The 12014-nt window shown below is 49.8% G+C and overlaps 1 protein-coding gene across 1 annotated transcript in view; it reads right to left on the bottom strand.

Moving 5' to 3' along the window:
• Positions 1-8378: 8378 nt before the first annotated feature.
• The window catches only part of PDE6D (phosphodiesterase 6D), a 40775-nt gene continuing 37139 nt past the window's right edge, over positions 8379-12014 (bottom strand). The window contains exon 5 of the mRNA XM_039855957.1: positions 8379-9226. Within this exon, the coding sequence (XP_039711891.1) occupies positions 9211-9226 (16 nt within the window). The 3' untranslated portion in view covers positions 8379-9210. The remainder of the gene's footprint in view (positions 9227-12014) is intronic.

Genomic DNA, 12014 nt, shown 5'->3' with positions numbered 1-12014 from the left:
GTATGTGTGAAACAATGTTGTCCAACAATAAACCGGAATTTTATTTTGCTGAGTTGTTCTAACAAAGCTGTCTCAAGCCTGGTTTTTCTGTTTGGGTTTCTTAAACCTGGGGAGGGGGCAAGAATGGAAGGGGTCTTGAACTCTGGCCCAGCTGTTTTTCCTCAGTAGGGACAGTGAGTTGAAGACACCAGCTTGGGAAGGGGTGGGTGTGGTGTGCCTTTGGGTCAGCAGAGTCTGGTAAGGGGCACTTACCAGGTTGGTCTACTGATTGTACTAAGAACCTTTCCTTGGGGCCATGTCATTGGATGCCAAGCAGAGCTGGGTGCCCTGGAAGGTGTCCACAGCCCCAGGCACTCCAAAAGGAATGGGCCACATGGGCGGCTGCCACTGTGGATACAGCCTTCCAGTGGGAAAACGAGCTTTCCCTGCACAGGCTTCCCTGGATTAGCTGGGTTGTGGAGTGGCTCCCCCTGGTGGTGATATGTGTCACTTTGTCCCTTAGGACTCACTTTTCCAGGGCACTGATGCAGCCTTGCCCTCATTCTCAGAGCTCTGGAGTCATGAGGAAACAAGTGTCTTGGTTAGTCTGGCAGGCCACCCTGCCCCTTGAGCACAGTAGATAATAGGTGATGGACCATTTTGACTTTTAAGACAGGTTGTAAGCAGTCAGTTGGGAAAGCTAACTGGAAGAAGTGTGACCTCAAGTTTGATCCTTTGGGGAAGAGATGACAACTCGCTAAGGAACTTCTGGGGGCTGTTTCCTAACCTGGGGTCCACAGATGAGCTTTATATAGGGCAGAAGCCACCTGCAAGCACCCATAGTGTGCCCTTGAAATGGGTCGTGCCCATTTTCTAGGGGGTCAGTGTGTTGACAACCCAGCTGTGGAGTTTTTGGCAGTAGGCTGACTTTAAGGTGGAGAAGCTGCAGGACCCATTGGGAGAGGAGAGATCTATTTGCCACTGAACAAGAAGACGTGGGTCCTACCAATTCTTGCCACCAGCTGGGTGGCCCTGGGCATTCTTTGTCTCCTGAATATGTCTGGTGTCATGGGGTCCAAGTGATACAGGTGAGAAGAAAGTGGGGGTCAATGGGGAGTTGAAAGCCCCCCTCAGGAGGGACACTCTTTAGCTTGGAGTTCTGAGTTTGTCCCAAATGGAGGGCAAAGGAAAGTGGTGGGGATCAATGAGCCATGCACCCTCCCTACTCACCATGGCATGCCAACTCTGGTTTTGTGGGGGTTCCTTGCCTCACCTTGGAGCTGACTGGGGTGGGGGGCACTGCTTTATCACAAGGAAGGGGCCCTGGGACCCCAGCCCCTCTCCATCGGGGGGAGACATTGATATTTCATCCACACCCCCACCTGCCTTCCTCTCAGGCCCCCACCATTTGCATTAAGGAGTCATTTGTCTTAAAGATGCCTATGGGTGGAAAGTGGGAGGCAAATGTTAACCAACACGTGTATTACAGCTCCTTAAGGACGATCTGCTACCCTGGACCACAGACAGGAATCTTAGAGCAGGCAGGGCTTCCCTGGGGAGGTAGCATTGAGGCTGAGACCGGAAGGGCCAGGAGGGTGAAAAAGGAGATCATGGGAGTTGGGAGGAGGGGCAGTACGTAGGAGGGTGCGGAGGGCTCCAAAGGTGCGTGAGCAAAGGGGGTGGACAGGGACAGGCACAGTCTGTGGGCCAGTTAGGGGAAGCATGGAGTGGTTTTAAGCAGGAAAACTGCCTGGAAAGCACTGAATTGACATCTGCAGAAGCCCTGGGTCCTGGGTTAAGGGGAGATGCTGGGAGGGAGAGCAGCAGGCACATTTAAGCCATCACATAGAGAAAAGCATCAAGACTCAGGGATGGATTGGATGTTGGAGGCCATTCCCAGGATCCCCCAGGCTCAGGCCTGAGTCCTTGAACACAGGAAGGAGCCATTTTCCGCAGGGAAAGGGGCTGGAGATGAAGGTTTAGAGCTGCATGGTGGCCTCACTGCGTTTGAGGTGAACTGTCAGAGGCTGTTGGGTGCACAGGTCTGGAGGGCAGGACAGAGGCCTGGGCTAGGCCAGAGTAATCCAGGCTGAGGTGTGGACAAGGCAAGCCAGAGCAGGGGCATCCCAAGAAGAGGCAAGGCTCAAGTCACACCAGGGAGCACACCAAGCAGGGCACTGTCCCTCCCAGTAAGTGGAAGCTCTTGAGCTCTGCCTTCTCTGCCTTCCCTGGGCCGCGTCTCCCTTGCTCCCCAGGCTCCTCGTGTCCACCGCAAGCTGGGTCCTCCCTCAGGGCCTCTGCACTTGCTGTCCCAGACTTCTCACGACTCGTTCCATGTTAGGTCTCAGCGCCAGAGAGGCCTCCCCCGGTCCCCAATCTAAAGAAGGCTCCCCAGTTCTCTCCCTCAGTTGGCATAACAGTTCTCATAATGTGAGCTTGTATATTTACCTGTGTTTTTTGGCTGTGTTTTTTACCTGTGTTTTTCCCTCACTGAGGTCAGGGCCACTTCTTATTTACCGTTTCCCTGAACATGGTAAATATTCTGTTCATTCCATTCACTTGTTCCTTCATTCCCTGGTTCACATGTGTACCAAATGCTTTTTCTGTGTCAGATGCCTTAATAGGCTTCAGAGATAAAACAGGAGAGGAAGAGAGATAAGGCCCCTCATCCTGACAAGGCAGGACACCTGGTGGCGGGACATCATGAGTGACCCGTTCCACACCTGTCTACACATTCTGGGAGGGCCTCGCCCTTCACAGGGGCCAGAACTTAGCTGTCCTTAGTGAGCCACTCAGGCCCCGGGACTCCCGACTCCCGTTGGGCTGTCCCCAAACTGCTGCCAGGGTCAGGGTCAGATCGAGGCTTCGGTAGGAGGGACTCAGACGCTGTGCACCCTACACGCTTGCACAGGTGGGGCCGCTGGCTTCTCTAGGCAAGACTGGCTGGCTGCTCTCTGCCTTGCTGCAGTCTTACAGGTATTCCCAAGGCCTGGACCCCCGGGGGTGTCTCTAAGGCAGGAGAAGGGGGCCAAGAAGACCACATAGCAGGCAATGCATGGAGCTAGGATCAGGTCTAACCCTCAGGCTGTGGTCCTGCTCAGAACGGCTACCCCCAAATCCCCACAGAAGAAGTGAGAAGTAGCCCTATCCAGACACACACATGGCAGTTAATATGGGGCAAGTAACAACCTTGCTGAGCCTGTCTCCTCTGCACAATAAAAATAGTAGCATGAGGCATGAGCCAGGCTCCGGAGCTGCCTCTCTTGGGGTCCCATATCTGCACTGAGCTCCCTACACTCTGTCAGCTGCACCCTATTGCCCCACCAAAAGTTTGATTTGGAACAGCCCTTGCTGCCTTCAGCAGAACCTACTTTCCTCTAGTCCTCAGACCGGCACACGATTAACCACTGCCTGAGGGTCTGTTCTCAGGGTCCGGGGTCACTTTGATTCTACCTACTCCCAAAGTCTCCTCAAAGTGCGATGACAGGGCCGCTCAAAGAGCCCAAATTGGAAGATTCGCGAGGGATGGGCGCCCTCTGGTGGCCACAGAGGAACTGCAGAAGGCTCCCAGGGGTTCTGCTCAGTCCAGGAAAGAACCCCACTTCAGGGGGCCCCTACCCCAGTGGCAGTCTCAGCCACCCCTACGCCCCACAACGAGATCTTCCATCTCTGTTGCTGGAACCTCAGTCAGACATGCCAGTCAATCAGTGGTCATTTTCCAAGCCTTCCCTCTGCCGATGGCCCATCCCAAGGACCTGGTCCTTCTTTTCACGGGAGACAAACCCCAGGCCTCCCCAGAGCTGAGGTCAGGGTCAGCTCCTCCGAGGTCACCGGGCATCTCTGGATCTGGCTCCCTGGGCTCCCTCTTTCCTAGCTACGTTCAAATGCTTGTTGTGCACAGTGCCCCGCTAGGACAGGCCCACCTCGGTCATCCCTGGGCCCTCTTGTAGGACTACTCTCTGTGGCTGCTGCCCTGAACATAGCCCCCAGGCCCCTAGGCTGCTTAGAGTTGGGGGCCAGGGGCACCCAGCTGCACTCCTTGGCACACTCTGAGTTGCCTGTCAGGCCACCCCAGGCCTAAGAGCCAGGATCTGGTGCCGCCTACCTTCTGCTGTCAACGGGGGCACAGGGGTCCTCCCAGACCCCATTCTCTCCAGTTCCTCCAGGGCCCCGATGCCTAGCTTGCTTCTGCCAGGCCTCCTGTGTCCTCTATGCAGGCCAGCCCTATTTGCCTCAGGCCCCTGGCTATTCCATGGTCCCCTCCTGGTGGAAGTTGCTTCATGGAGATAGAAACCCTAATCCCAGCTTTGCGGTGTGAATGCTTGTTCCCCGCCAGGCTTGCCAGGGAAAGGGGCAGGGCTGTCCCCAGGCCCTCCTTTCCAGAGACCTCAGTCTATGCTCACAGGGTCAGAGGTGATGGAAGCTCAAATTAAGAAAGATGGCCGAACTATTCTAAGACCACCTGGAACATCGACAGTATATACTGGGTGAATGATACACATTATTTATGGAGAATGCTTAGCAGTCAGTGGCTGGTGTGAATTCTGTAAAGTCCTGAGCACAGTCAAGGGGCCCAGCTTGGAGGGTGTATGCCCTCATAGGCTCTCTGTCAAATCTGCTGCCCATAGCAACAAGAGGTGCCAGGTGGTCACTTGAGACCTCATTTCACATGCACCCATGCTGGGGGCCTCAGCTGTGGGCTCTTGGCTCTTGCAAGAAGGAGCTGGTAGTGTGGATTCCAGAAGTACGAGAGGACAGCTGCTGTTTTTGACATCAGTAGCCATCTCTTCACCCTGCTCTTGGCAATAATCCCCTAAAACAGTGCCCAGTTTTCCTCCTGAAGGACTTCCCATCCCCCATTCTCAATCAGGCCCTGGGGTAGAACATGTGACTTGGTCCTGGCTGATCAGTGCCCTGAGCCCCCTGCCCCTGCATTGATTAGCTCAGAGCTAACGCATGATCCAAGTTGATCTAATCATAGTGAGCCCTGGGATTTTTTATTGAGTTGCTAGGAAGGGAGGAAACATTTGTTTTTGTCCCTTTGGGGACTTGAACTTAGGCAGCTTAGAGGCTGAGGCTGCCACCCACACAGACAGGAGCAGAGCTGAGTTACTAGGCAAAGGAACCCAAGGTTCTGATGACATTGCTTGAGCCCCTGGCTCCAGCTGTGCCTGACACCAGACCAATGTCTGGACTTTTCAGTTATCCAAGTCAGTTTCCTCCTAACTTAGGCTGGTTCAAGTTGGGTTTCCTGTAGTCTGCAACTGCGTCATATTAGTAAACAGGAGAATACAGGGCTCCAGGCTCCAAGGCCAAGCAGGCCTCCACGAACAAAGACAGCTTGGAAGGGAGGAGTACAGAGGTGTGGGGACCCTTTCTGGTGTGGTTTCCAGGTTGAGAAGGAACAGAGAGAGGTGAATTGACCTCAGAAGAGGTGGTGATGCTCATAATCCATCTCTCAATAGGACCACAGAGTAATGCTTGACTCATTCTCAGCCAGGTTAGGCGGGGATGGCCTAGGGTCACCCAGCTGCTCACTTTGCACCCCCTGCCTAGAGCCCCTTTTCCCTCTTCCCCAGCATGCAGGGGGTGCTGGTTCTCTGACCGCCCAGGTATATGTGTTGCCAGTGTTCCCGCCCATGCCTCACAGTCAAACACAGCCTCATTCAACCAACTTGACTGCTCTGTGAGGCTCCTGGATAAGGGGTAAGATCATCATCTTCGCACACCCCGGTGCTTCCTAACTCTCTGCCTGAGGGTGTGCCAATGAGGTGAGACTCACCTTGTTTGGCAAAGTGCTGGGGTAAACAGTGTTAAAAGGGCTTTCTTTCCGCAGAACTCACTGGGGTCTTTAATATACCAAGGAATCTCCAAGAGGAAGGTTAACATGCAGCTCGTCCCAAATTTATTTGACCTGGATTTTTTTTTCGCAGAAAGCCTTTAATATATTGAAAGAAAAAGCTGATCTTGCACAAGGACCCTCACCAGGTCTCAGGGGATATTTGCCAAACTAAACAGATGACGGGAAAGGATTTTCTTGGGAACCAGTTCCAGTCTGGCTCTTAGAACCCTTCATGTATGGGCTTCATGCAGGCTCCCTTGGCAGCAGGTGGTTCGGGGCCCTATGCACACGGTGGTGACCAAGAGGTGACTAGTATCAGTAGGTGGGAGGATAGCAAAGGGCGGAAACTGGTACAAATCTTTCTGGAAAGACCCTGTATGTCAAGATCCAAAAAATGTGCACATACTTTTTTGACCTAGAAATTCATCTGCAACTCCACTCTGTACCCAGGAAAGCTTCTACCTCTTCCTACATCGTTATCTCTGGGTCTTTCTCTCTAGCCCCCGCTGAAATGTCCCAAGTCTGAAGTCTGTCATTTCCTTTGGAGCCAAGGGCCATGGCCTGCTGAACAGTGATGCTGAGCAGTCACCTTGTCTTGAAGGTGCTGAGGAAGGATGGGTTCTAGTCCCTTGGGGATGGTGACAGTAGATTCTACAAGTCTGTCCTCTTTGTCAACATTGTCCCTGAAGAGCTTTGAGGGGCTCCTCTACAATCAACCTTTCAGTAAGCATCTCTCCCCAGGAGCCTGTCATTCCATTCCTTGGAGACATTGTGGTCTCAATCCATTTTCAAGAGAACATTTCCTGACCTTGGCATCAAATGGGTCCCGTTATTAGGTAGGTGGGCATTTTATTAATTTCTTGCTCTGCTTAGGGGTCTCCAAAAATCACAAACAGGAACTTAACTTTTAATGTTTAATTTCTTGTTACGCAATGCCATCTTTTAGATGGAGCCTTCCCAGTGGCCACTTGCCTCCCCAGAGAGGCCAAGGAGGTGCCTGTGGGGAGAGGTAAGGTTTTCCTCAGCAAATGACTGTGCTCCTTCCCAAATCCACAACTGAGGTCCCAGAATTCTGTGCCATAACAATATCATTTGGGCCTGGAAAGGTTTGAGGATCACTCTGGTTATAAAACTATTTCAATATCATAAAATGTCTACCTTTAAGTGAATGTAAACTCTCCAAAAAAAAAAACCAACCAAACAAACAAACTGATTGTGACATTAGCCTAGTTGTACCAAATAAATTGTAGATTGTTGCTGAATATAAGCCAGTTAAAAGCTGGCAGTCATCTGCTAGAAGAGATGATTTGGATTCTGATCCTGACCAAGGACTGGGCCTGAGGAAGTGATATGTATAGCCAATGATGTACCATTGAAGAAAAGAGATGGCCATTATCAACCTCTGTAATAACATAAAACAGTAAAATAAAATTCCAAGTTTTCTAACTCGTTAGACTGATCATGTACAGTGCCATTATATAGGTAGGGGTGCTCTGTGCACCATAAAATATTCACGCAGCATATTGTTTAGCTCAAAGGTACATACATTAGCCCAAAATTTAATATAAATTAAAATATCAAATAACAATTTTGCTTATCCTCTTATAATTGAGAAGAGATATTTGGAGGATGATTTGAGTAAATCAAGTCACTTAACAAGCCATTCTAACAAATCTGAGTAAATGCCTTATTTTTCTTTGAATGTATGTCCTTTAAAAAGTACAAGAATCCAAAAGCATTGCATGGAACCAAGAGCTGCCTAGAGTTCAGAAGTGAGTGGTCAATACCTATTTGTTTGCTGCTAGAGATAGTCACGTGTTTTTAACCTTCTGAAAGGCATATTTTAAAATTAAGGGCTTATCAGAGGTCCCAGACTTTCTCTGTTCACAGCATCCTTAACGTCTCAGTAATTTTTTCACAGTACAGCTAGGCCAAAATAAGTATCTAACAATTCTCTTTATTAAGTAGTTAGGTCCAAATGACTTATTAAGTATTCATGTCCTCACTTAAGTGGCTGTTTTTTATGGGGGAAAAGCCTAATAAATTGAAAGAAAAACTTTTTTGATCTCATTTATAATCGCAATGACTTACGAATGGGGTGTGTGCCTGCTGGGCACCGCACAGATTCTCAAACCTTGGAATCAGATTGGATTCCACCATCCTCATTTCCTGTTTGCATTGGTTTTTAAAGGGCTACTTGCTTATCACCGAACCCTCCAAAATCTTGTTTGCCCAAAGATACCTCATCAAAAAGAATGTAGTTGAAACTAATGTTGAAACTGAATAATCTCTAGCTAATAGTTTGCACCGTGTATGACAGATGTCCCATATCACTGTATTTCCTGTGAAAATTAAAAGATCCTGCAGCACCCCTGTGAATTTGCTGCAGTGCCCTGGGGTGCCTTGGTGTACAGTTTGGGAACCAAATATATTCACCAAATCTCTGCTTCTCACCCCATTCCACTCCGCCCCTCAGTTTATTCAAAGCTATAGTCAAAGCTGCTCAGTTTCAGACCAAATAAAAGCACCAAAAAGAACTGCCAAGCCAGATGACATCTTCACTTTGAGGACCATTTTAACGGGGCTTTCTGAAAGTGGCATAACAATTACTAAGTCAATAGCAAGAAGTTCTAAAAATAAATTTGACAATACAGAGGGACTGGTGGTCAGATGCACGTCTTGGGGCTCCCTCTGGCTGTTCTGTGAAGGAAATACCAGAAGGGGGCGCGATGCTGGACGGGCCCCAGACGGTCAGAGGAACTGCGGCGGGGCAGTGGGGCTGGAGGACGGTGGGAGAGATGCTTATGAAGTCAAGTCACTAGGCCTTCACCTGGGATTGCGGTGCAGCTCATTCTTCCACTCTGACTGCCAGAATTCCTTGCCTCACCCCCACAGCTGGGCAGATGTTTCTATCTACCCCTCCTGCCTGAGTCTGGAGGCTGAAGGACAGCAAGGGACTCTTTTTCTTGCTTCCTCCTCATTTCTCCTCTCCATCCCACCAGGCTGGAAGGGGCAGGGTTTCCTTCCTCCCACAAGGCAGGGCCTTTCCTGTCATATCCTGACTTCTTCGTAGGACTCTGGGCAATCGAGCGTGCGCACTTGGTTCTTGCCTTGTTGATGACAGTTTAAGGGATTTTAAAAATCTTTTGAGTAGAGCCTGGCTTTCCAGGCTGTTAGCTTGCTGGGGACTTGTCGATTCCGCTTTGGTGGTCAAAGCTGAGTGCTGACTTCTTCGGTTTCTTCACCTGCTCACTTCAAAGACTGATGCTGCCATTGCACTGTCGTGTTCTTAGAGCATCAGTTACCATCTGAAATTATCTGCTTTCTGTCTCCTCTCATTAGAATCTAATGGTAGGGACTTCACTTATCTTGTCCCGCAAGTATCTCCATCATTTAGAACAGTGTCTGGGTCACAAAAAGTGCTCAATAAATACGTGTGGAGTGAATGTATAATGCTTAAAGAATTTGCACATAGCATGTTTTCAATATGCAATAGTTAAAAAATTTTTTCAAAAACCCACCAACAAAGATTTTAGGGACAAGGCAGCTGTAAGAAAATGAAGAGCCTACAAAGGAACAAAGACCAGAGCGCCCAGGAAGGGGGGCCTGGAAGCCAAGAAGAGACACAGCGGACCGGATAAAGTAGGAAGAACTGGAAGGGGGCGGTGGGTCCCTGGAGCTCCCTGATGCGCCGAAGGAGGAGGGCGCAGCCGGAGCCAGAGAGCTTTGGGCACAGGAGTAAGTGCGAGGCAGGGAGCGGGAAGAGCGAGCGAGGACAAGTCCAAGAAGAGAAGGATGGGGCAGGAGCTAAAGGTGATGCAGGATTGAAGGAAAGCTTTTTTTAAAAAAATTTATTTTGGGGGAATATGTTTTGTAGGCTGAGAGTTGAAGAATCCAGAAAAGAGAGAGGGCTTTCCTGATTTTTCTGAATTGTGTATCATCTCTTCTTTTAAAGTCCCACCTTCCTTAGGCAGGCATTTATAATTACTAGTCGTATCCCTCTACTGGCGACGAAGCTCAGTAAGGGAAGGCCTGTGCCTCACACAGCATCCTACCGATGCATATGATAGGCCTGTAAGAGTGGCCTGAATGCGGCTACATCCCTTTCTGTAGACTTTGCTTTCTCCAACCCCATCATGCTCGACTAGGGCCAGACTCAGTGCTTTGCCACGTGCCCATCACTCAAAACACCGGCAAGTAACAGGCGGGGAGACGGAGGACACGGTTTTACTGCACCTCACGCAGTAAACCTTAACCGAAATTCTCTAAATAGGAATCTATGTTCGAAAGTCTCTAAATTCTCCCAGTCTTTCTCCAAGGCCGTGCTGTCTGGGATCCTTCTGTCCTCTCCTCCCTACGCAGACTGAAGGTCCTACTGATCGCACTGAGCAACTGCACGCTTCCCCACAGCCCACATGGGTCAGAACTGGGACCACCCTTTTTCCTTAAGCATGCTGCTCCGTTTGCCTCATGGCCATCCGTGTACATATGTATGTCTCCAACATTCACTAAACGTCTCTACCAGTATTTGTCAACGTGTGGTCCACAGACCACCTGAATCACCTGTGGTGCTTTAACGGGCAGATAGATTTCTGGGCCCCGCATCTGCTGAATCAGAATGTCTGGGGGTGGGGCAGGTACCCATAAATGTTTGAGAACCAGCGGCTATGCACTGTGCCAGCCCAGTCTGTGTGCATCTCCTTCCAATAACATTCTGTAGCCTTTAATGTACCCACAGGAAACCCAAATGTTCAGGCACCCACCCTACGAGGGCTGACCTTGATCCGCCAAGGGTCCAGTCCCTGCAGCTCCCGGGTCAGCTACTTTTGCTTGTGTTCGCCCTCAGCCTGTGCCACTTCCCTCTCCTCCCACCATTCGGCATTCAGCCGTCCTCCTGGCCAGCTCAAACGCCGCCTTCGCAGCTTGGAAGCCCTCAGCCAGCACTGTCCCTGAAGCACACACCTTTTGCTTTGCTTGTTTCGTGCTGAAATGGCAACTATTTCCTGAGCATATGCATTGTTCCCTGAAGAGATGGTAAGCTTCTAAGAGTCACTGGGCTATAGCTCTCTTTGTTTTTCTCAGAGCAGCTAGCAAAGAAGGGTGTCTGTGACAGTTTTGGCTGGATGACTGACTAGAGAAGGGCAGTGAAGGCAGCTCTAAGCATGTGGAAAAGCATGCCCTGGGGAGTCCTTTCTCCATGAGAACGTGCCCAGTCCCCTGACGGCCTTCCCGAACAGAATTCTGGGGAGCGGATATGGCTCAGGAAAAGGAAAGGAGACAGGTTCACTCTGAGAAAAGACATGGCATTTTCAGAAAGCAAAAGGAGACCTTGACTAATTTTTACCTTGCTGGGTTTTTTTAATCCAATCTTTGCTAATTGAAAATTAGCTTCTAAAGACAAGATCTAATGTGAGGAACAGAACTGTCACTGAAAGATAGAGACGGATACTGAAAATGTGCTGCTTCTCCGCCCTGTCCACAGATGCAACAGACAGGAGGAGACGGAGCAGAGCGGGAACCGGGAGCAGGGCTCCCCCCGAGAGGGCCTGCCTCTCAGCGCACTCTCCTTTCCTCCAGCCCCAGGCCTGACTATTTTGCGAACTGGAAAACTTTTAATTGTTGATGTTTTATAAAGGACAATGAAGGCTGCTGGTAGCTCAGAGTAACTTCCTAAAAAAACAAAACAAAAGAAAACAAAACAGAAACAAAAAACCTTTTTAACTGGCCGGAAAGCACTGCGGATAAAATAATCATTTCTCTCCCACACCGGCTTCCTCTGGCCACGGCGTTTAAGGCCTCCCAGTGTCCCAGATGCTTTCAGTGTTCGCCAGTTAAGTTTAGAGAGAGCTTTTTTTCATTTTGTAACTTCTATTCTTTCACTTAGGAATGTGAGTCCCTACTCTACCAACTTAGAACTTCTACCCTTTCTGGAATCCTCTTTTGAACGAATGCACATTATAAAGGAATGGAAAAAGTTAACAACAACAACCAATCAACCAAACAAAGGGTGCATGTACGCTGTGGGAGAGAACCACTAAACATCACGTCTAAAAGACACATGTTAAGGTGATAGGTCTCATTCAGGTACGTTTTACACGTTTTACGTTCTTGGAAAGCACTCGGGCACCGCGAGGCCCCTCAGTTGAATCTGGAGTAAAGTGCAGTTGTGATCCTACAGTCCGGTCAATGTCAT

The sequence above is a fragment of the Pteropus medius genome, unplaced genomic scaffold (genome assembly GCF_902729225.1).
Source record: "Pteropus medius unplaced genomic scaffold, Ma_sr-lr_union100, whole genome shotgun sequence".
Classification (NCBI taxonomy): domain Eukaryota; kingdom Metazoa; phylum Chordata; class Mammalia; order Chiroptera; family Pteropodidae; genus Pteropus; species Pteropus medius.
Note: the sequence above shows the minus strand (reverse complement) of the source record. Positions and strands in the feature narration are given on the sequence as shown.